Genomic DNA, 25991 nt, shown 5'->3' on the forward strand with positions numbered 1-25991 from the left:
GAATAATTCTTTGTAGGTTTCTGCTTTAATGTTTGTAGCTAATGAATTAAGGGTATAGGTCTGAGGTGAGAATGTATCTACCCATCACTGGACTGGAAAGTTTTAACAGAGTGTAGAGCTAATATATGATGCTGATATGTATGAAACATTCTTTTACTTGCCTTTAAAGATTCTTCAATCAAACAGCAGGTCAGGTGCCCTCAGAAGCCCTGCTCAAGAGCCGCTGGAGAAGGTAAATCGTGAGTCGCTCTGTCAGTTCAATGCTAAAAAGCTGCATTTACTTTCTTGTTATTGCTCACCTATGGGCTATGGCATGAAAGTCCCACTCTCTAACCATGGCATTCAACTTCTTATTTGACAGTTAATGCTAGATATGCACTTCACTGTAGAGATTGCACGATTTGCTGGTTATCCATCCAGGCATGTGCATCAAATAGCTTCCGATATAATGGCTCCATGCAACTAAATGTTTCATTCTTGGCAGTGCCCTGCCAGAAGATGAATGGTTTGTGGAAACTGCAAAAAGAGCAATAAACAAGCTTCTGTTGGGTGGGTCTGGATCAGATACGTCAGAGATTTACGACGAAGAACATGTAATTCACGACGAGTTTATGTTGGACTCCGGCTCACCTTCTTCGCTCTCGACTCTGGAAAGTTCCGAGTCTTTTGCTTCAGCGCATTCGGGCGATTTTGGTAGCCCAAGTTTCACTGATTCTGAGAACTGAGTCTTGATTGTTGGTAGGTAAGGTACCTTTGAATGTCATAGATATGATGTTGTAATGTTAGAAATGAGGGTAGGGCAAATGAGGTAGAGTGATTGTTTGTTGTGCAACTATGTAATTCAACAGGAACTTCTATTTATTTTTATTTTTTAAATATAAAAATATATTCATCCCTTTGATGGATGTGAGTCAATACTAGCTAAGGATAGGTCCCAAGATTTTTTAAATCAAGCAAATAAGTTTTATTGCCAAATGTCTATAAGACTTGCCTTATTAGGGACTAGAAAGCGGTAGAATCAACGCACTACAAGGAATAAAACATAGATAACTAATGCATTATATTGCTGCCAAGATAGATGACGGTTAATAGGGAATGGTAATTGTAGGTATTAGAAACAGTCTCCTAATGCATATTACTAACAGTACGGTTTTGACTCATTGATTGAGTATGCAATATTTGACTATTTGAGAAAAGATAAAGAAAAAGTTATGTTTTCAAAAAAAGTAAAAGAAAAAGTTGTTAAGGAATAAATTTAAGAAATAATATATACATACTAAAATTTAACATCCTACTATTGAAAAAGATACACAATAAATGCATTAGGGGGGTTTGGTTCACAGAATCTTGGATTACCCTAATAGGATTACGACAAATTATATTGTGCACCGTGGTGCATATTCGATTATGCACCGCGCATCAAAACGACATTGTTTTGTTTAATGAAAAGAAACGGCATTCGTTTCTCGCCGTTCCGCACCCTTTCGCAAAAAGTAACTCTGTTATTCAGTTTCATTTTGTATACACTGTAGTTTCAGTTCAACACAACTACAGTTTCATATATATCGATATAACTACAGTTTCATTCGATGTTTATAGACTCAAATATGTGAAAATGTTATTTAATTTTATTTTATATACACTATAGTTTTATTAAAACACAACTACATGATCATTTTGAATATACTTACAGCTTCATTGTACAATATACACTAAAATATATGAAATGTTATTCAGTTTCATTTTACCACAATTACGGTATCATTTTGATATAACTGCAGTTTTATTTGATAAAATAAAAATAATATAACTACAATATGTGTGTGTGCGCGTGTGCTTAAATATTAAAAAATATATATATAAATATACATAAATGTATATTTGATTATATAAACATATATTTATTTTTTATTATTATTATTATTATTATTATTATTATTATTATTATTATTATTATTATAAGGATTAGAATTTTTTTTTGAATAATATATAAGGATTAGTTAACCATGACAAAATTGGAATAATTCAAAGTAATCTAAGATTACTTAAAAAAATGGGGTAATCACATTACTTAAAAAAAAAAAAAATTCTCACTTACTTGTACATTTCTGCCTATAAAAAGTCTTCACTATTAGTAATTAATTAAATTTTCTAAATTTAGTATGCTTATTATTTTTATGTATAATAAATTATTATGCAAATATTTTTCTGTTTATTATTTTAAGCATAATAAATTGTTATGAAAAAAAATTCACAAATATTTTTTTTAAAAAAATCTTGGATTTAATTAGTAATTTAATTCAATAGTTAAAATGTTTGACTTTAAATTACTACTCCGTATTAGATATTCTTTTCAAATACGGAGTACTTGGTTGAATTTTATTTACTTATTACAGACTTTGATTTCTTTTTTTATCACGCAATTTTGACATTAATTAATTTATTTGAAAATAAATTAATTTGATTGGTTTATATTACATTACTATCATCTTATTAGTAGAAATTCACCATTATGTCAAGATGGATTTCATCATTGTAAAATACTAAAATTGATCTTTGATCCAAAAACATTTTATTTGCAAAGATTTCACATTGTGAGACACTAATGAATTTTAATGTATCTAATTCGGTTAGCCATACTTGATTAAATTTATTTACAATTTAATTTTTCATTATATTAAATTTAAAATAAGTATATAAATTTATATATTTAATTTAAAAATATTTTAAAATAATATTAAACACCTAAAAAAAACTAAAATTTGAAAGTAGTAAGAAAATAAGTAAAGAAAAAATAGTTAAACAACTGGTAAAGTATCTTACAATTTATAGTATATTTGGTTTATGAAAAAGGTGTGATCTTAAAGAGATATATACAAACGTGAGGATCAAGGCAAAAATTTAAAATTTTCCCGTTACTAGATAACGGACAATTTAGTTTTAGGCAACCTTAACACCTATTTAATGGCGAATAAAGGCAGTGTGAAGTGTAAACCCCATTCTTCTTTCTCTGTCTTCTCTCTCGTCTTGGTTAAGCTCTCAGATGGCGGTTGAAGCCAATTCAAATCTTCTCCTCCTCCCAGAATTCTCCGATTTCATACCATTGGGCGATTTTATGACTACTAAGCCAAGGTTGGCCGGACAGAGCATTCTCCCATTCAATAGATCTCGGCCGTTGAAGACTGCGGTGAATGTCGGCGCCGGGAATAGTCATCGGCTTCAGGGGAAGCGATCTAGAGATTCCCTCGATCTCTATAATCCTTCCCCTGTTTTCGCCTCTGCCAAGAACACACAAATCGTGAAGCATCATGTACGTACACACACATATTTGATATTTACAGAGGTTTTAATTTTTGTGTTTTTTTTTAAAGAATCTGTTTTTCTGATCTTGAATTTGTTTTGCAGGCGAAGAAACTGAGGATGGAATTGGATGAGAGGCAGAAAGGGATCGAAGAAGGGATGTTGAAGAAACTGAGGGAGAAAGACGAAGAGATCCAAAGAATGAAGGAGAGGGTGAAGATTCTGTGCGTGGAGAATCATTCCCTCCGAACCAATCTGGAGCAAGTCCTCGCCCACGTCGCCGCCGACGACGAGCGCGTCTCCGGCCCCGCCGTCGCGCCGGTGGAGGAAGACGCTGAGTCCTGCTGCGGAAGCACCGATCACGGCCGTGGAGAATCGAGTGTGTTGCTGCTGTCGTGTCGCAGGGCCGGATTTTAGGCTGTGCAAGCTGGGCTACCGCACAGGGCCCCCAATTTTAGAGGGGCCCCAAATTTTATAGGTCCAATATTTAATTTTTACCTAGCTAGTTTAGAAATAAAAATTAAGAGTTTTCAATTAAACTTAAAAGGTTCTATGAAGAGATGGTAAAAATGTATATTTATTGTATTTTAACTTGGAGGTCAAAGGTTCGAAACTTGCATGTATTGATTTTAAAAATTGTGATTTTGGTAGGGCCACATTTATTTACCAGAACAGGGCCACCAAAATTTAAAATACGGCCCTGTCGTGTCGGCATCTCTGTCTCTGCACAGTATGTGGGTCCACTGTTAACGTTAACATGTCTTCTTGATGATAAAAGAAAAAAAAAATAGCAGAGAAACAGAATTACGGATTAGTCCTTTTTGTGATAATGTAGAAAATTAGATTTCTCTCCATGGTCAAAGACTTTATGATCGTGTTCTTGTAAATTGGAGTCACAGATTCAAAAGATTTCTCTGTAAATTCTTTTTCTTCAACACTAGTGAATTAAATTTTCATTTTTTTGAACCACAAATGATTGAGAAAGTTATCAATTTTGATAATAAATATGGATTTTATCTTTTACTGCCTTATTTGAAAAAGGAAAGTTTACTTCTTTTATTTTGTTTCCTTTATTTCTGCCACAGAAATCTTAGGTGCAACTGCTATTATACAATAAAAATAACACTAGGACAATGTTTCATGTATTAAGTTTGGCGTGATTTTATTCAAACAATTTGTAATTAAATTATAAATAGTCATTTTCAAAAAAAAAAAAAATTATAAATAGTCAAATACTTACAGGGCTTTTGGTTGGAGGGATTTTAAATTCCCTTCCCACTTAATTCCCACCTAATTCCAAAGGCCATTAAATTCCGTAGTTTGGTTGGAGGGAATTTTGCAATTCCATGTAATTGCAATTCCCCCATTTTCATGGAATTAAAATTCCATGTCCCCCCTGGTATTTTAATTCTTGGGAAAAAAAGATAGTGATGAGTCAAAATTACCCCTTCCTTTTTTAACCTAAAATTAATGTCTAACAATAATAATGGACATTTTTAACTTTATACTACTTATTCTCTTTCAATTCCCATGTATACCAAACATTGGAATTGAAATTCCCAGTAATTCTATTCCTGTCAACCAAACACTGGAATTTAAATTCCCACTTTATTCCCAGTAATTCAATTCCCATGGAATTACAATTCATTTCCCACATAATTTCCCCCCTCCAACCAAACGCCCTGTAATAGAAATCTTGACATTTACTATTAAAAATATGAGTAGAGTTTTTATCTTTAAATTATGGTTGACTAACAACTTTAGTCCAAAATTGTTAACAATGTTGTGGTTGGTCCTCTCCTATTAATGTTTTACTTTTAACTGAATATCAATTGTAGTTCTTTATTGTTAATCAAAATCATAATGTAGTTTATTTGTGAAGTTAATTCCAAACAAGCACTAGACGTATTTATGCACACAAATTAAGTTTGCCATACCTTCAACTCTTTGGGTCCAAAAAAGCACTAGACGTATTTATGCACACAAATTAAGTTTGCCATACCTACTACTCTTTGAGCCGTTTGATTAGATGTAGTTGCAATTTAATTATATAATAATTCTTTGACCACCCGAATTACAGATTTTAGTTAGAGGGAATTGCAAGTCCACCAAATTGCAATACCCTTAGTAGGGAAATGAAAGGGAAAAAGCAAGAAAAAAGACTTTTTTATCCTTGATTTTTATTAGTATTATTATTATTAGAGAAAAGGGTCAAATAGACTCATAAACTTTATCCCAAAGTCAATTAAGCCCCTAAACTTTAAAAAAGTACAATTAAACCATCAAACATGTCAAATTAGATCAATGAAGCTCAAAAACTGGTAAATGACATGTTATTACAGATCATTTCAATTCCGGTGACAGATTCCGACGACCGGCGAAAAATTCCGGCGACCGGAGACGGCAAAGCCCAAAAAACAGCATTTCACCATTCATGTCAGCTCCTTTTTTGATACGAAATACATCAGACGAGGAACAATGATGCTAAGAATAATGTTTTTACCGGGAAGTTGGTGGTCGCTGTAGCACCCCAGTACTTCAGAGCAGCTAAATCATACGCCCTCACAGCCTTGTCCTCCTTGTCATAACCGCCTACACATTCATAGAACCAGTAATTAGTACTTGCAGAATCATATAACTTCGAAGCAGTTCTATAAACTACAGAAGGAAACTTACCCAAATACACTGAAATATCACAACATTCCGTCAATTGCTTGCCATATATGTGATGCTACTGTTAAAAAACCCCAAAAACAAAGCTATCATCCACATTTTAATTTGGGCAAAGCCGTCACCGGCCGCTAGAATCCGTTACCGGAATTGAAATGACCTGTAATAACCGGTCATTCACCGGTTTTTGGGTTTCATTGACGCATTTGACATATTTGATGGTTTAATTGCACTTTTTAAAATTTAGGGGCCTAATTGACTTTTGGGGTAAAGTTTAAGGGCTTATTTGACCCTTTTCTCTTATTATTATTATTATTATTATTATTATTATTATTATTATACAAGGACATGTTAGTCTTTATACCATTTCTTCCATTCTCATTCCCAATAATTCTATTACTCCCCACAAAACAATATAATTTGAATTCCAACTTTATTTTCTCCTTATTCTTTTCCTCACCGACTTACAATTCCTTTTCCTCTAATTTCTTCATTCCAACTAAACACCATGTTAGTTATCTATTGATTGGCATCATGTCAGTGCTTAACGACAGAATTTTGGCTATCTGGTTGTTATCCAAAAAATACAACATTATATTCCTCTATGGTAAGCCAATCGAGCAGAGGTTGAACTCGACGAACCCAATCAACGCCCAACACCCTTTCTAAACTTTTAGTTGCTCAGGAGGCCTAGACCACTGCAAGTTTCAAAGAATTTGATGTTTTTACGCAGAATTTGATGACAAAACAATTTGGTGCAGTGTAACTCTTATAAATAACATTGACATATAATTTCCGATAGAGTCTTATTTAAAATTTTGTGACTGTAAGCTAATTGTTTAACTAACACAATTGAGGGTTGCCCTCAACAATTGTACTACATTGTTAATTTGTATACTATTTTATTTAATATTAATATTACTTTATTAAATAGATATAAGAAATTAAATGGTTTTTATTAATTAAAATTAAAAAAATTCTTAATTATAAATATAATAATTTAAAAATTTATTTTTAGATATCAATTAGAATTCTTAATTATAATAGTTCGAGTAAAGAACTTGTTAATTAACATTATTGTTAATTCAAATTCTTTTACAAGTTAATTAACATTAATGGATCTTAAATAATTAAATAATCAATATTAACTGGGTGCATTATTTAATTATATGATTAATCCATATTAGCTGGGTCCATTATTTAATCAAAGTTGTCAAAACACTTCTACGAATGAGGGCAAAGGCCGAGCTGAAAATCCATAGAGAGGCTGTCAAAATCTCATTCGAGAAGATGAAAAAGATTGTTGAATTCAATGACGCTATGCAGATAATGAGAGATTTTTAGAGTTTGTTGAATGCTATTGCTTGTTAAAACCTAGCTAGTTTTTTGTTGGTATAGGTAATTTTGCATTTTGACCTCCAATTTTAATGACTATACAAAATCTGACCTGTTATTTTTTCTTCTTGTTTGCAATTTCAATTTTTCAAATTTTTTGGATTTGTTTTAATTTTCGACCCCATCAATGAACAAAACAAATTTCTGCATTCACCATTACTCACCCATGTAAACATGTTTGCATGTCTCAGTAAAGTAATGTTACTCCATCTGTATGTATCTTCTTAAAAGTTTCTGAATTTCAGTTGTAAGGAAAACGCTCTCACTAGTTTCGATACTCACTTTCTTAAGTTCTTTGACTAGGTTTTCAAAATCGCACTCTTCAATCGTATCGTCAATCTCTATGAGATTTGTTTGGGGTGACTTCATAGCAATGACGACGCTAGATGATCTAGGGTAACGAATATAAAGATCATAATTTCATTCAACGAAAGGAAAGGAGACAGGAAAAGAGATGGTCGGGAAAAAGGTTTGAAGATGATGAGGAATCTACTCATCACTCACAACAAGAAGCTTGAATTGAAGAAGCATGATTCTGATGACTTAAACTTAAAAGTAGATGATACCGGAAAAGAAATTAAGAGGCGGCAAAGAATGGACTACCAAAGTGAGGGTTTAACGCAAGGCTACGGGAGGGTTCTCCCGACGACGATGATTCACAGAGGTGAGTTGGATTGCCAAAACAAGCCTAAGAGTCATCAAAGTTGCGAACAAGGTTGTTTACAAAATCGAGGTGGAAGGGATTTTCAGAAGAAAACGTCGTCATTGCACATGGAAAACAGAAAGTTGTACATCGGATCATTCATCGTCACGTGCCACTACTGCCGCCATTGATGAAGGTTGCACTGCTTAGCTTACTGTTGCTGCTCAGCTTTCTCCAACTAAGGGTTTACGTGCTGCCCAAATGAATAAACGTTATGGACATTTCATTTTCAAAGCAAATCATCATCTGCTCAATCAGGGAGATAATTATAATGCTGACCCACAAAAGCAACAACAAGAAAAAGAGAGGCTGGAGATCGCAGAGAAAGCCAGGATTGAAGGAGAAATCAAAGTTTTCCAAACACTTCTACGGATGAGGGCAGATGCCGAGTTGAAAATCCAGAGAGAAGCTGCCAGAATCTCATTGGAGAAAATGAAAATGACTGTTGAATTCAATGACGCTATGCAGAAAGTGATAGATTTTGAGAGTTTGTTGAATGATATTGCTTGTTAAAAACTAGCTAGTTTTTGGGTGGTATAGCCGTATAGGTAATTTTGTGTTTTGACCTCCAATTTTAATGATTATACAAAATATGAACTGTAATTTTTTCTTCTTGTTTGCAATTCAAGTTTTTCAATTTTTCTAGATTTGTTTTAATTTTCGACGCCATCAATGATCAAAAGAAATTTCTGCATTCAACATTGCTCACCAACGTAAACATGCTTGCATGTCTCAGTAAAGTAATGTTACTCCATCCGTATGTATCTTTTTAAAAGTTTCTTAATTTCAGTTGTAAGGAAAGCGCTCTCACTAGTTTTGATCCTCACTTTCTTCAGTTCTTTGACTAGGTTTCCAAAATCGCACTTTTCAATCATATTGTCACTCTCTCTGAGATTTGTTTAGGGTGATATCGTAGCAATGACGACGCTAGCTGATCTAGGGCTAGCGAATCTAAAGATCATAATTTCATTCAACGAAAGGAAAGGAGACGGGAAAAAGGTTTGAAGATGATGAGGAATCAACTCATCATTCACAACAAGAAGCTTGAATCGAAGAAGCTTGGTTCTGATGACTTAAAAGTAGATGATGCCTTAAGAGAAATTAAGAGGCGGCGAAGAATGGACTACATAGTGAGGGTTTAACGCAAGGCTACGAGGGGGTTCTCCCGACGACGATGATTCACAGAGGTAAGTGGGATTGCCAAAACAAACCTAAGAGTCATCAAATTTCCGTACAAAGTTGTCTATAAAATCGAGGTGGAATGGATTTTCAGAAGAAAACACTGTCATTGCACAAGGAAAAAGGAAAGTTGTAGATCTGATCATTCTTAGTCACGTGCCACTATTGTCGCCAATGATGAAGGTTGCACTGCTTCAGTTACTGTTGCTACTCAGATTTCTCCAACTAAGGCTTTACGTACTGCCCAGATGAAGAAACGTTATGCACATCTCATTTTCAAAGCAAATCATCATCTTCTAAATCAGGGAGATAATTTTAATGTTGACCCTTTAAAGCAACACACAAGAAAGAGAGAGGCTGGAGATCGCCGAGAAATCCAGGATTGAAGAAGTAATCAAAGTTGCACAAACACTTCTACGGATGAGGGCAGAGGCGGAGCTGAAAATCTAGTGAAAAGCTGCCAGAATCTCATTCGAGAAGATGAAAAAGACTGTTGAATTCGATGACGTTATGCAGATAATGAGAAATTTTTAGAGTTTGTTGAATGATATTGCTTGTTAAAAACTAGCTAGTTTTTTGGGTGGTATACGTAATTTCGCGTTTTGACCTCCAATTTTAATGACTATACAAAATCTGACCTGTAATTTTTTCTTCTTATTTGCAATTCAAGTTTTTCAATTTTTTTGGAATTATTTTAATTTTCGACACCATCAATGATCAAAAGAAATTTATGCATTCACAATTACTCCCCCACGTAAACATGCTTGCATGTCTCAGTAAAGTAATGTTACTCCATCCATATTATCTTCTTAAAAGTTTCTTAATTTTAGTTGTTTCGTTCATCACTTTCTTCATTTCATTGACTAGGTTTCCAAAATCGCAGTCTTCATTCATATCGTCACTCTCTCTGAGATTTGTTTGGGGTGATTTCATAGCAATGATGGCGCTAGCTGATCTGGAGCTAGCGAATCTAAAGATCATAATTTCATTCAACGAAAGGAAAGGAGACAGGAAAAGGGTTTGAAGATGATGAAGAATCTACTCATCACTCACAACACGAATCTTCAATTGAAAAAGCGTGGTTCTGATGACTTTAACGCAAGGCTACGAGAGGGTTCTCCCGACGACGATGACTCGGAGAGGAGAGTGGGAATGCCAAAACAAACCTAAGAGTCATCAAAGTTCCGAACAAGGTTTTCTACAAAATCGAGGTGGAAGGGATATTCCGAAGAAAACACCGTCATTGCACAAGGAAATAGGAAAGTTTTAGATCTGATCATTCATCGTCATGCGCCACTACTGCCACCATTGATGAAGGTTGCATTACTTCACTTAATGTTGCTGCTCATCTTTCTCTCCAACTAAGGCTTTACGTGCTGCCCTGTTGAAGAAACGTTATGCACATCTCATTTTCAAAGCAAATCATCATCTTCTAAATTAGGGAGATAATTATTATGTTGATCATCTAAAGCAACAACAAGAAAGAGAAATGACGGAGATCGCAGAGAAATCCAGGATTGAATAAGTAATCAAAGTTGCCCAAACACTTCTACGGATTAGGGTAGCGGTCGAGCTGAAAATCCAGATAGAAGCTGCAAGAATCTCATTCGAGAAGATGAAAAAAACTATTGAATTCAATGACGCTATGCATATTGATAGGTTATATACCCCGAGTTCGAGTGCCCGATACGTCCGAGTTCCCGTTTTGTAGTCGGGTCGTGGTCAAGCGGTTCGGGAACCGGTCGGCGGGTCAAAGTCAAAGGTGACGGGTCAAAACCCGCCACCTCCGTGTGCCTATAAAAGGGCCTTTGGCCCTCTAAGATAGGGGTTTTTGGTCCCTTTCCACCCTCTCTCTCTACAAAATCCTCCTTCATCTCTTTAGAAAGCATACAAAGAATACATTGAATAAAAGAGCCCCTTTGGATCTATCTTCTCTTCTTGTTCATACATTTACATACGGTACATTACATTTTACAATCGGGAATTAGTACTATCACAGATAATGAGAGATTTTTACAGTTTGTTGAATGTTATTGCTTGTTAAAAACTAGCTAGCTTTTGGGTGGTATACGTAATTTTGCGTTTTGACTTCCAATTTTAATGACTATACGAAATCTGACCTATAAATTTTTCTTCTTGTTTACAATTCCAGTTTTTCTATTTTTCTGGAAGTTATTTAATTTTCGACCCAATCAATGATCAAAAGAAATTTCTACATTCACCATTGCTCACCCACGTAAACATATTTGCATGTCTCAGTAAAGTAATGTTACTTCATCTGTTTGTATCTTCTGAAAAGTTTCTTAATTTCAGTTGTAAGGAAAGCGCTCTCACTAGTTTCGATCCTCACTTTATTCTATTCTTTGACTAGGTTCCCAAAATCGCACTCTTCAATCATATCGTCACGCTCTCTGAGATTTCTTTGTGGTGATTTCGTAGCAATGACGACACTAGAAGATCTGGGACTAGCAAATCTAAAGATCATAATTTCATTCAACGACAGGAAAAGAGACGGGAAAAGAGATGATCGGGAAAAGGGTTTGAAGATGATGAGGAATCTACTCATCACTCACAAAAAGAAGTGTGGTTCTAATGACTTAAAAATAGATGATGCCGGAAAAGAAATTAAGAGGCTGCGAAGAATGGACTACCATACTGATGGTTTAACGCAAGGCTACGAGAGGGTTCTCCCGACGATGATGATTCACAGAGGTGAGTGGGAATGCCAAAACAAACCTAAGAGTCATCAAAGTTACAAACAAGGTTGTCTACAAAATCGAGGTGGAAGGGATTTTCAGAAGAAAACGCCGTCATTGCACAAGGAAAAAAGAAAAGTTATAGATCTGATCATTCATCATCACGTGCCATTACTGCCGCCATTGATGAAGGTGTTGCACTGCTTCACTTACTGTTGCTGCTCAGCTTTCTCCAACTAAGGTTTTACGTGCTGCCCAGATGAAGAAACGTTATGCACATCTCATTATCAAAGCAAATCATCATCTTCTTAATCAGGGAGATAATTATAATGTTGACCCTCTAAAGCAACAACAAGAAAGAGTGAGGCTGGAGATCGTAGAGAAAGCCAGAATAGAAGAAGTAATCAAAGCTGCCTAAACACTTCTACCGATGAGGGCAGAGGCCGAGCTGAAAATCCAGAGAGAAGCTGCCAAAATCTAATTCGAGAAGATGAAAAAGACTATTAAATTCAATGACATTATGCAAATAATGAGATATTTTTAGAGTGTGTTGAATGCTATTGCTTGTTAAAAACTAGCTAATTTTTGGGTGGTATATGTAATTTTGCGTTTTGACCTCAAATTTTAATGACTATACAAAATCTTACCAGGAATTTTTTTCTTCTTGTTTGCAATTCCAGTTTTTAAATTTTTTTGGATTTGTTTCAATTTTCGACCGCATCAATGATAAAAAGAAATTTTTGCATTCACCATTGCTCACACACGTAAACATGCTTGCATGTCTTAGTGAAGTAATGTTACTCCATCTGTATGTATCTTCTTAAATGTTTCTTAATTTCAGTTGTAAGGTTAGCGCTCTCACTAGTTTCGATCCTCACTTTCTTCAGTTCTTTGACTAGGTTTCCAAAATCGCGCTCTTCAATCATATCATCACTCTCTCTGAGATTTGTTTGGGGTGATTTCGTAGAAATGCTGACGCTATGTTCTACGGCTAGCGAATCTAAAGATCATAATTTCATTCAATGAAAGGTAAGGAGACGGGAAAAGAGATAATCGAGAAAAGGGTTTGAAGATGATGATGAATCTACTCATCACTCACAACAAGAAGGTTGAATCGAAGAAGCGAGCGTGGTTCTGATGACTTAAAAGTAGATGATGTCGGAAAAGAAATTAAGAGGCGGCGAATAATGGACTACCAGGGTAAGGGTTTAATGCAAGGCTGCGAGAGGATTCTCCAGAAGACGATGATTCACAGAGGTGAGGGGGATTGCCAAAACAAACCTAAGAGTCATCAAAGTTCTGAACAAGGTTGTCTACAAAATCTAGGTAGAAGGGATGTTCAGAAGAAAACGCCGTCAATGCACAAGGAAAAAGGAAAGTTGTAGATCTGATCATTCATCGTCACGTGCCACTACTGCCGCCATTGATGAAGGTTGCACTACTTCACTTACTGTTGCTGCTCAGCTTTCTCCAACTAAGGTTTTACGTGCTGCCCAGATGAAGAAACATTATGCACATCTCATTTTCAAAACAAATCATCATCTTCTAAATCAGGAAGATAATCATAATGCTTACCTTATGAAGCAACAACAAGAAAGAGAGAGAGTGGAGATCACAGAGAAAGCCAGGATTGAATAAGTAATCAAAGTTGCACAAACACTTCTACGGATGAGGGCAGAGGCTGAGCTGAAAATCTAGTGAAAAGCTGCCAGAATCTCATTCAAGAAGATGAAAAAGACTGTTGAATTCGATGACGGTATGCAGATAATGAGAAATTTTTAGAGTTTGTTGAATGATATTGCTTGTTAAAAACTAACTAGTTTTAGGGTGGTATATGTAATTTTGCATTTTGACTTCCAATTTTGATGACTATACAAAATCTGACCTGGAATTTTTTCTTCTTGTTTGCAATTTTAGTTTTTCAATTTTTCTGGAATTATTTTAATTTTCGACACCATCAATGATCAAAAGAAATTTATGCATTCACCATTGCTCACCCACGTAAACATGCTTGCATGTCTTAGTAAAGTAATGTTACTCTATCGGTTTGTATCTTCTTAAAAGTTTCTTAATTTCAATTGTAAGGAAATCGCTCTCACTAGTTTCGATCATCACTTTCTTCATTTCATTGACTAGGCTTCCATAATCGCACTCTTCAGTCATATCGTCACTCTCTCTGAGATTTGTTTGGGGTGATTTCATAGCAATGACGACGCTAGTTGATCTGGAGCTAGCGAATCTAAAGATCATAATTTCATTCAACGAAAGGAAAGGAGACGGGAAAAGGGTTTGAAGATGATGAGGAATCTACTCGTCACTCACGACAAGAAGGTTGAATCGAAGAAGCGTGGTTCTGATGACTTAAAAGTAGATGATGACGGAAAAGAAATTAAGAGGCGGCGAAGAATGGACTACCATAGTGAGAGTTTAACGCAAGGATACGAGAGGGTTCTCCCGACGACGATGATTCGCAGAGGAGAGTGGGAATGCCAAAACAAACCTAAGAGTCATCAAAGTTCCGAACAAGGTTGTCTACAAAATCGAGGTGGATGGGATTTTCAGAAGAAAACGCCGTCATTGCACAAGGAAAAAGGAAAGTTGTAGATCTGATCATTCATCGTCATGTGCCACTACTGCCCCCATTTATGAAGGTTGCACTGCTTCGCTTACTGTTGCTGCTCAGTTTTCTCCAACTAACGCTCTACGTGCTGCCCAAATGAAGAAACGTTATGCACATCTCATTTTCAAAGCAAATCATCATCTTCTAAATCAGGGAGTTAATTATAATGCTGACCCACTAAAGCAACAACAAGAAAGAGAGACGTTGTAGATTGCAGAGAAAGTCATGATTGAAGAAGTAATCAAAGCTGCCCAAACACTTCTACGAATGAGGGTAGAGGCAAAGCTCAAAATCCAGAGAGAAGCTGCCAGAATCTCATTGTAAAAGATGAAAAAAGACCGTTGAATTCAATGATGCTCTACAGATAATGAGAGATTATGAGAGTTTGTTGAATATTGTTTGTTAGAAACTATATTAATTTTTTACCCCATGAACAAATTTTTTGCTTTGGCCACTACTCACTCCCTGTAAACATGCATGCCTATCTTGGTCTTGAAGCCTATGTTATTTCTCATAATCATTAGTTGCTTAGGGTATATATCTCATTTGGTTCCTTAGGGTATATATATAATAAAAAAAAAAAAAAACATTTTTATCTTACATACTGTTTTTCTATGTGTATAAATCCCAATTTTTTATTTTATTTATTTATTTTTTTCGCATTCTTGATTGTGTTATATTCAGGGGCGGAGCTACAGTAGGGACAGTGGGAGCACATGCCCCTTCCCCCACCCCATATATAACCCTTATATGTGTGTGTATGTGTGTGCGCGCGCGTACAGGTTTTAATATAAGAAAAAAAACATATGATGTTAATATGAAATAAGCTAGACTGGATGGCAAAGCACGCGTGTAATTCTAAGTAATGTTAGGGGTTTGAATCTTGGCTTCCGTGTAGTGTTGTATTTGGGCTTTTCACTATATCGGATCAGAGTTTATGACTTTTTTAATATTAATTAATGGTGAGATTTTCATACACACACACATATATATAATATTCTTTTATATCACTAATGAGATGTGTAATTTATAATATGTTTTCTATTCCAATTATTTTATCAAATTAATTATGTTTCATAATATGTTATGAATATTTTTATAAAGTTTTGATGTGTTTTATTTTTCGCCTATATCCAACAATATTTATGGCTATACTTTTAAGTGTTTCATTTTTTTTTCAAACTATCTCTTTTGTTTTAATGTTTCGCCCCCCGTGAAAAAAATTTCTGCCTCCGCCCCTGATTCTATTGAAATGTAGATTTGTTTTTCTACTTCCACGGCTGGATATTATGGAATTTCCAACCACCTGAAAGTGATCTTAAATCAAGTCGAAAGCCTTGTTCCGACCACTTTTGGTATCCGGAAAAACCTTTGTTGCTGTTTCCGACTACTTTTTGCTTTCAACTTGATTTAAGATCACTTTCAGATAGTCGGAAATTCCATAATTTCCAGTAGTGAATTCCCATTTTAGTTTTTTTACTTATATGTCGGATGATGTATACTGTATTTGAAAATATAATCATTTACACTGGTAGGGCATATGATGAAATCTTTTTTTTGTTACCTAAACTGATCTGTTTGACACCTGCTTATAATTAATTACAAAGAAACTAAAACTTTGGTAATGTTGTCCTGTAGTTTAAATTTTGCTATAGGTCTTTTTTCATGATATCCAATACATGGTGTATCTCTTCTTTCAAAAGCACTTAACACCAACAATTACAATTGTCATGTAAACCCATTCGAGAAAGAGCATAACATACATAACTATATACGGAAACGTGGTAATTCTAAGAATAGGCATGAGAATTTGAAGTCATATGTTATCTCAAGCATGATTTAGACTTTAGCTGTAGTGGTATAAATTCCATTCCCTTGTTTATCTACACAACTATTCATGTTCTCATTCTCACAAATTTGAGGGGGTGTATTCAATCCTGACTTTTGTAGACTTTTAAAATGATATATTTTAGTAATAAACTTTGATTTGACTTTTTTAAAGTCGTCGTTCAAAACTTTTTAGAACTTTGTAAGACTTTATAAAAGTCTCGCTCTGTTTGGCAGAGCTTATAGCTTATTTTAAACTACTAATAAGCTATAAGCTCCGTTTGATAATGTTCTCAAAATAAGCTCATAGTTTCCTATTTTTTTTTTCATATTTATCCTTATTATTTAAAGAAATGACATAATTTACCCTTCCCAATTAAAACTTTTTTCTCTCCTCCTTTATCCGCAACTTTCACCGCGAATATTATTATTATTATTATTATTATTATTATTATTGTTGTTGTTGTTGTTGTTGTTGTTGTTGTTGTTATTATTATTATTATTGTTATTATTATTATTATAGTTATTACTATTATTATTATTATTATTATTATTATTGTTATTATTATTATTATTATTGTTGTTATTATTGTTGTTATTATTATTGTTGTTATTATTATTGTTGTTATTCTGTTGTTGTTATTATTATTGTTGTTATTATTATTGTTGTTATTCTGTTGTTGTTATTATTATTGTTGTTATTATTATTGTTGTTATTGTTATTGTTATTATTGTTATTGTTATTATTATTATTATTATTATTATTATTATTATTATTATTATTATTATTATTATTATTATTATTATTATTATTATTATTATATTTGCAACAATATTGCTACTTCATTATGAGATGCTAGATCAATGATTATGCTAATAGTTTTATTTCAAAATGTTAATTTTTTTTAAAGAGAAAATGTTAAATTTTAATATGTAAACAAATCAATTTATATTTTATGAAGATGTCCTTTTAGTCTTTTTACATTTATCAGCTTATTAAAAAGCTAATTTTATCAACACTTTCAATCATAACAGCTAGCTTAACAGCTCTTCAGTTTTCAGCTCTGAGCTTATAGCTTTTCAGCTTTCAACTCCTAACTTATAGCTTTTCAGCAGGGTTTGCCAAACTGAGAGCCTATGTAAAAAACATTCATAAACTTTTATCAACTTTTTATTTTAAAAAGTCTACAAAAGTCATTGAAATTTTAAATTGAATTCATCCTTACAAACTTTCAATGATTTTGATTCTTATCATTTATAATATATCATTCATTCTTCTTATTATCATTTATCTAATTAAAGTCTTTATTTTTTGTTCAAATAGTTAACATCATCCCATTGCTTAACTCTAAACATCATTTTAAAGTCAACACCTTGTGGTCTAGTGGCACCAAGTTGTACTCACATATGGGAGGTTGTGAGTTTGAGCCTCAGTGGAGGTAGGTATTGACTCCAACCCCAAGGCCCCCACATTCCGATTTGACAGAGCATTTGTAAATCACGTGACTCGATGGTTCAACATACAGAGCCAAATGCCGGAGCACACAATGGATCTACTCACTTTAGGCATAATCCCCATACTGCCGCCGCCGAACCATTGAGCTAAGCCAGTGCGGACTATTTGGTATTTAATTTGAAAATAAAACACGAGGTTACAAAATTAAACACATATAAATTGAAATTAATCAACATTAACTCATGAATCTATCAAGTATTAATTCATTTAAGAGGTTTCTTTAAAAAAAAAAAAAAATTACTTCTTGTAATCAGGATCCATGTGCACACGATTCAAGCATACAAAACTCATTTTGAATATGTGCATGGGTAAGAGAGAGTCTTTTAACGAACAATATATTTCATAATCTTTAGAATATAAAAATTTATACTATATTTTTACAATGTAAAGCACAAATTTCTTTAAAGCATTTTGAAGTTTCTTTTTTTTTTTTTTTTTTAACTTCATGAATAGACTTTGAGAATTAAAAATTCTCATTTATAACGTTGTATTACGCAGCCCTACTTTAGAACCTTCCGATTAGCCTCCAAAATTACCCCACATGTGAAAGGCATAACGGCTTTGACAAGAGTAGTAGCAGCTGATTCCCAGCACCCAATCGCACTTGGGGCTTTATGCAGCTGTTTATGTCGGTTATACCATTAATTGTATCAAATATATAGCAATCGAATATATACTTAGCGTGTGAACAAAAACATTTTTTTAATTAAAAAAACTTTTGGGTGCCAAACGTGTGATGTGAGTGTAATCCATTACTCAGTATTCCTTCCCCCTTCATCACCACTCGAAATTGGAACTTTATTCCCTCAATAAATAAATGAATAATTGTCAACCCCATAATATCGTATTTAATTTGGTATTCTAGCTAGTTTTATTATTTGTCATAATTGCCATTGTTATTTAGAGTTTATTATTCCTTCCGCTTCCATTCTATGTATGTGCTTTTCTTAATGGGGTTTAATTTAAGATTATATATGTCCATGACCTTGTGGTCTAGTGGCTCGTATTAACTATTTGTGCTTCGGTAGATTGAGAAAGTAGTTAGGATCGAACACAGATACAAAAATTACATTATATTGTAACAAAGTCAGTAGTACTAAAAGAAAAACTTAAGGTTATTTATAATTTGTAAAAATTAGTTTAATGTGTACTCAATTGTTATCATTGTAACTTTTTTTAAAAAAATAAAAATCTTTTTCATGCTACATTAGTACCTTAAGGGAATAAAGAATAAGTTTAACTTAAACATTTACCCAGTGCACACCTTTAAATAATGGATGCGGGTTTTCCTCGTCACCCAAAAAACATTAATAAAAACAAGGCTTGGTCATGTTAGGTACAATTGCGGCAACTTTTTCATGAGTATTTTTGCATACATATAATAAAGTTGTGAATTTTTAACTTCATATTCAAGTAACTTAGGTGAACAAAAACCTTTCTCTCTCTATATATATGGGGACTTGGCCAAGCAAAGTATTCAAAATTCTATTCATTATTTCCACACATTCATTCTTTATACATTACATTAGCAGAGATTTTCTTCTACTCCGCTCAAAATGAGTTCAACCAATCCCCACTCCGACGGAAACCCTGATTTAATCAAGTACGGAAAGGTAAAGTGGAGTTAATTAACATTCACCCTATTATCTTTCATTGTATTATAAACCCTAATCTCTTCCCTTTCATGAATCCATGGTTGATTATATTGCAGGACACAAATGGAAAGGATGACGTCTCAGTTCCTCCTGGTGCTCTTAGTATTATCTGGGGAAATGATCAGCGTTACTGGAAAAATATAGGCGATCTCACAAAAAACCCGTAAGTATATACAGATTAATATAAATCTTTATATCATGTTAGGAATGGCAACTATCATGTTAGGAATGACAACGGGACTGAGAATATACAGGGGCATTTTCCCCGTCCCGACCCTGATTTTCCTCCCATTGTTTTGCCTCAACCGGATTACCCGGACAAGATTTTCTTCTTTCAAATACTGCATACTGAACCAGTGAGATAACGGGCTATCTGGGCAAGATTTTGAATTGGGTTGTTGTTGATTTGAGCAGGGATAGTGCGGTAGCAGAGCTAATACAAGTATGCTGGCTAGAAGTGACCGGTTCAATCAAGCTTAAACCGGAGATGAAAGAGAAGACGTACGAGGTTGGGTTCGAAGTGTCGTTGACGCCGGACGCTTTCGGGTGGAGCAACTCGCCGGTGTACATTATGGGGAAAAGAAGGGAAAAGCCTATATGGAGAAAGATGAACTTAGCGAATAACAAAGGAGGAATATTCAACATCCCGGAAACGCCGTTGATCGTCGCGCCGCCGGGGGACGGCGGTTCCGACAACGACAAGGTTTACTTCGGGCTGTACGAGGTTTGGTCTGGGAGGTGGAAAGGTGGACTTAAGATTCACAAGGCATTTGTCAGGGAACTTTAATTTCTGGTAAATAAATTCCAATTTCATCTTAAATTCTTTTAAGATTAAAAAAATCATGGATGTATTTGATTGCCCATTGTGCTGTGTTGCAATAAGGTGAAATCTTTGATTGTCTCATGAATTTTCCCTTCGGATTTTGAGTGAATAATGATACTTATACTTTCTTAAACATATGTATACTCGTCACATAATATGTATTGAATTTTTCCTTATATCTGCTTCTTGTTGGCTGACAAACCACTCAAGCCCATAATTATATTAGGATACACCTATATTTCTATAATACTTTTTCACTTTTAAAATAAATCTTATTTTCATATGTTAATATTTATAAATTCATTACCATTCTAACTATTTTCAAAATATAATATAATAATATTTAAATTTTTTTTATTGATAAAAAAGGGACAAAAGCTGCCATAAAATTGACAAAATTAAATTTGCAAGACTTGCTTGCTAATGTTGTCATTCTAATATTCCCGATATATTAGCTTTAAAAAGACAAAAAGAATAATGTGAAATGCGATGACTCGATTTACAATTGACATCATCAATTTCTAGTATGCCGCCGCCTTAAACGTGCACAACGAAAAGCTTGCAATTGCATTTGGGCTCATTGGTGCACTAGATCAGAGGGAAACTCCATTGCTACCATTTAAATTAGGGAAAAAGATCAAATATACCACCAAATTATTAGTGTTTATTTAATTAGGTCATCGAACAAAAAAATATACAATTAAATCATTTGATTTTATAAATTTGTCCAGATAACATTTCAGCAGGTTACTTTTAAGTTAAACAGGTAAAATGAATGACATTTTATGTTTGTAATTTTTAAAATTTAAATCAATTTATTATGAGTTAAATATTCAACTCTATCCAAACACATTTTCATTCTTCTTCATCGACAACCTCTCTACAATACAGTCAAGACAACTTGCAATCGTGCACTCACATTGACAGATGAGTCTCACTCCCCTCTCTCTCACTTCGTTGCATTCTGCAAACGTCGGTCTCTTCTCTTCTTACATTTAAGGTTCAACATAAGAGATGCTTGTGATTTTGTACTCCCCGATAGCCTTGGACTTTGATTGGATGGATTAGTGATCTCCAACCCAAAATATTAAATTTTACACCAAAATGAATATTATCAGCATATTTTTACACTAAATTTTTTTCATCAACAACCCATTTACACCAAATTTTATTTCATCTCCAATCCATTTATACAAAATACTAATCATACACTAAAATAAATTGTAATCTTATAACTTAAAACTTTAATTTTGTTTACTTTAATTATTTTAATATAAAATATAATTTTGAATTAATAATAATCTTTTAAAATGAAATTTATGTTTTTATGTATTTTTTAAATTATTTTATAGTCGCTATTGATCTCGTTTTAAACGTCTCAATGAAAACTTTAAATCTTTATAATTTATTTTTAATAATATAAAATTAAAAAAAAAAAAAAAACAATTAGCAAAAAAATTTTAAAAAGTTCTACACCAAAATAGTGTAAACGAATAGTGTTACACTAGATTTGGTGTAACACTATTCATTTACACCATTTTGGTGTACAATTTGATGTCTTCCTTGTATGAAGGTTGTACTAAATTTTTACACTAAAATGGTGTTTTGGTGCCTTATTTGGAGATGGCCTATTGTGTCTCCTTGTTATATTTTTACGCGGTTTGGGTGTATGATATGATAGTGGTTTCTTTCTTTTGGTATGATGAATGTGGAGAAGCAATAGCAGTAGAAGTGATTGATGGTGAAACTAAGGATAGCACACTAAATGCTAAAAATGCTCAAATTTATAAAGTTAAATGATTTAATTACACACTTTTTTTTGTTCCCCATTACACCAAACACTAATAATTCAATGGCCTATTTCACTTTTTTTTTTTTATATAAATATAATGGTAACTTTCTTTATTTTTGACATATTATATTAGTATTCATATCCATAAGGAACCAAGGCTACACAATAGAGTAGCGATCTTAAGCCGCCTTTGCCCTGATAACAACATTTTTAATGACTAAACCCCTCTTCCAAATACTACCTTCATATTCGTAAATAGAGAACTCAATCTCTCCATTCTTTGCCATGGACCGCATATCAAACTCTCCTGCCTGGATTTCTATCCATTTCCCTCTTGCCTTTTCCATTAGATTTTCTTTACGCTCCTGTCGGCTGCCGTCCGGCAGAATGAGCCTCAGGTTCACCGGAATATGCCATCCATATGCCGGATCTTTCAGCATCACTACAAATATGACCTCATATGTTGTTTCCGGCGAAAGTTTAGATACATCAAATCTTCCATGGATTTCTAGCCAGCAAACGTTAAGCAGTTCTGCCACTGGAACACTGATTTCACTGAAATTTAAAGCAGTAAAACATTAGCCGGTATTTGATTCAAGTTATATAAGATAACTAAGATTATATTTGTTTTTGAAACAAAAATTCTCATAGCTTATAGTTCAAGTTATGTAATTTTTCTAAGGAATGTAACTTAACCTCTTAATAAATTTTTTAGCTTAGTCTTCCCTTTCTCAGGTATTCTTATATTCCCTTACTTTTTACTAATTTTTACTCCGTATAATTTTAACTCATTAAATTTTCTCCGACCTATAGACACATACAATGTTCCTCAAGCTTAAACTCTTTTTTAATTATTTATTCTATATTTTACCATTGCCTTATTTATTTATTTTAATTTTGAAATTTATAATCATTATAAGATAAAAAATAATAATTCTTCAACCAAACAAATTTATATTACATACCTCAATTTTAACTAAATACGGGAATCTAACATTTCCTAAAAATATAATATAACATTAAGTGAACCAAATTCCAATAGTTTTGTAGTTAGACCTTTGACGTGTATGTATAAATAAGTGAAGACTAATATGATCTATCCATTTGAATATACCAACAAATGAAGGTTGCTAAAAAAAAAATAAGAGGTAAATAGGCGGTGATAGTATTATAAATATTGCAAACTGAAAAATTTTCAATAATTATAAATTTGACCATATATATATTTTTTTTTACTGAAATCCTCAATCATTTATAATGAACAGTTGAGATTCATTCTCACTTTTTATAAAAGATTGCACACACACACACACACATTATAACCCTTTTTTTTTTTACTGAAATCCTCAATCATTTATAATGGACAGTTGAGATTAATTCTCACTTTTTACAAAAGATTGCATGCGCGCGCGCACACACAGTATAGAAAGTACGAATCTATAGTATAAAAATTATGAATCTAAATCCGTGTGCAACATGCATGGTGCACACGGTTGCACAATATAATTTGCCATCTCTCTCATATGTTTTCAAATTAGTTTCAAGTGTATATATTATTATAATCACTCCACCACTTATTATTATTATTATTATTATTATTATTATTATTATTATATAACAAATAATATTTTTATCAAAAAAAAAAAAAAAAAAAGGTAAACACTAAAAAAAATAAAATATTTATTGTAAAATTCTCGAAAACATTTTCCAAGTCTCCGTGGAAGCTTAGTTTTATTAAATTTATCTCAAATATTTATTAAATTTGTTTTAACTCAGACAAACTTCTCATCTTCCGTGGAGGAAGTCCTTTCCTCGGGATATATATATAACTTAATAGTCAAAAGGTTGAATGTGAAATATAGTGACCCAACAAATAATCAAACATAAATACTAGGATCTCTTCTAAAAACAAAAAAAAAAAACAAAAAAAAAATTATGATTTATCTCATCTTACAATCACCATAAAAGGTGAGGGACTCTCAAATTTAGAGGTTAAACGTATAGAGGAAGCCCGGTTCGATCAAGACCGGGCCAAACTCAGTACCGAATAAGGAAGGCAATCGATGAGATGAGAGCATGAAAAATAAGGCAATTTCATGTTTACCTGGATTCTTGGTGCATCGGCCAATGCCAGTAACGTTTGTCTTCTCCCCAAGTAATAGATACATCTCTGGCAAACAATATGAAACAATTCTTTCTCCACCTTCTATCCACCCAGTACTTCTGCGTATACCAGTGCAGCAGTATTAAAGGTAGAATATATCCAGGTTTTATATCCATCATTACAAGAAAAAAACAAAAGTAAAGTAAAATAAAATCTGATCTGAAGCATCATATCGCATGCATATCACACTTACTTTCTTCTTTTGATCCAAGAAAACTCCAGCATACAACTGCTCAAACAGCTTCTCTTTGGAGGATCGATCAACAAAGTCGTCTGCGTCTCTCAGAATTGCCTCATAATTGTGGGGGAAACCATCATCATCATCATCATCATCATCATCATCCACTTCTGTGTTGCTCTTCCTTCCTCCTTCATCACCCATACTTCTTCTGCTTTCTTCCATATCTGTTGAATACCCTGACCCCATCTTTTTCTCCTCTTCTTTCCCAGTATCCCACTAGCTCTCCCAATTTTTCTTTTTTATAGGCGCCATTTCGTAAAGCAAGCTTCACAGTTTATAATAAACACATTATATATTAATAAAGTATGGTTTAATTTAGTTATAATATCACTACTTTTTCCTATAAAAAAAAAATAAAAAGTATTGAGAAAGCGCGCGCATATATATATATATATATGTGTGTGTGTGTGTGAGAATCAAATCACAGCTATAAAAACTGCAGACTGATCTCAACCATTGATGTTTTCAATATCAATGACTTTAATCAAGGAAATTTGTTTTTTAAAAAAAGCCTGCGACATTTAATTTGGTAAATATTATAAATTTGAAGTGTATATTGATCAACACTATAAAATGCAATGATCAATAAATAAAAGTGCACTTAGTGATGGCCCATGCGCAAGGATGATACGTACAAATCGAGAAATGGTTTAAATTTTTAAGGACCACTACAGTGACACCAAGTTACTCCCTTAAATGGGAGGTTGTGCGATCGAGCCTAAGTGAAGCAAATTGACTCTTTGTGCTTCAATTGGTGAAGAAAGTAATTATATATGAATAGATACTGTATTGTCATAGAATCAGTAGTATTCAAAAAAAGTGCACCTAGTGATGGTGCACTTCAAAATTTGAAGCCCATCCGTCAATATTACAGAATGCACTCATCAACACTACAAATTAAATTTTAATGATCAATACTACAAAGTGTATTTCTCTTGAGTGCACTCCTATATACTATAACCTTTGATCTTCTTATCAGTCTGTATATATCTTTACAAAATTTAAGAGGGGATGCAAAAGAAATTTTTTTTTATAATCATTATTATAATAATATATATACATATCTAGACTAGATTAAAAACTTTGGAGTCGGGACAAGGATCCCCTATCCCCAAAGATACCTCTGCCCTTACTAAAAATATTTATCAACTACTCAAAGTGAGGGGCTCCTTGTGCGCAGTAAGCAAAGGTCGTACCCCTATGATTTATGTGTTCAGTTGAGTTATCATGATTTACATCTTCTCACATGCTTTGTCGGGCCGGAGTGTGAGGCCCTTAGGGTTGAGGTTCAACCTTTTAGAAAGAATATTTATCAACTAATTAATAATAAATTAATAATTAAGTCAAAATACTATAACAAATAACTATCATTTACTATAGTATTTATACTGAATAAAATGTCCAAAATAT

General features: G+C 33.4%; 3 protein-coding genes across 3 annotated transcripts; 2 read left to right on the forward strand and 1 right to left on the reverse strand.

Moving 5' to 3' along the window:
- Positions 1 to 2983: 2983 nt before the first annotated feature.
- LOC109152858 (probable BOI-related E3 ubiquitin-protein ligase 3) lies at positions 2984 to 3770 on the forward strand. Its single transcript, XM_019300527.1, has 2 exons — positions 2984 to 3310; positions 3406 to 3770. The coding sequence occupies exons 1-2, from the start codon at positions 3044 to 3046 to the stop codon at positions 3715 to 3717; spliced, it is 579 nt and encodes a 192-aa protein (XP_019156072.1). The 5' UTR covers positions 2984 to 3043; the 3' UTR covers positions 3718 to 3770.
- A 15611-nt stretch (positions 3771 to 19381) lies between these two features.
- On the forward strand, positions 19382 to 20521 carry LOC109152673 (protein PHLOEM PROTEIN 2-LIKE A9-like). The gene is made up of 3 exons (XM_019300323.1): positions 19382 to 19519; positions 19618 to 19724; positions 19976 to 20521. Exons 1-3 carry the CDS (start codon positions 19463 to 19465, stop codon positions 20346 to 20348), a joined length of 537 nt encoding a protein of 178 aa, XP_019155868.1. The 5' UTR covers positions 19382 to 19462; the 3' UTR covers positions 20349 to 20521.
- A 1744-nt stretch (positions 20522 to 22265) lies between these two features.
- Positions 22266 to 24876, reverse strand: LOC109152830 (lectin-like). Its single transcript, XM_019300488.1, has 3 exons — positions 24534 to 24876; positions 24281 to 24399; positions 22266 to 22731 (listed from the first exon to the last, which is right to left on the reverse strand). The coding sequence occupies exons 1-3, from the start codon at positions 24765 to 24767 to the stop codon at positions 22356 to 22358; spliced, it is 729 nt and encodes a 242-aa protein (XP_019156033.1). The 5' UTR covers positions 24768 to 24876; the 3' UTR covers positions 22266 to 22355.
- Between the last annotated feature and the right edge of the window lie 1115 nt (positions 24877 to 25991).

The sequence above is a fragment of the Ipomoea nil genome, unplaced genomic scaffold (genome assembly GCF_001879475.1).
Source record: "Ipomoea nil cultivar Tokyo-kokei standard unplaced genomic scaffold, Asagao_1.1 scaffold2480, whole genome shotgun sequence".
Classification (NCBI taxonomy): domain Eukaryota; kingdom Viridiplantae; phylum Streptophyta; class Magnoliopsida; order Solanales; family Convolvulaceae; genus Ipomoea; species Ipomoea nil.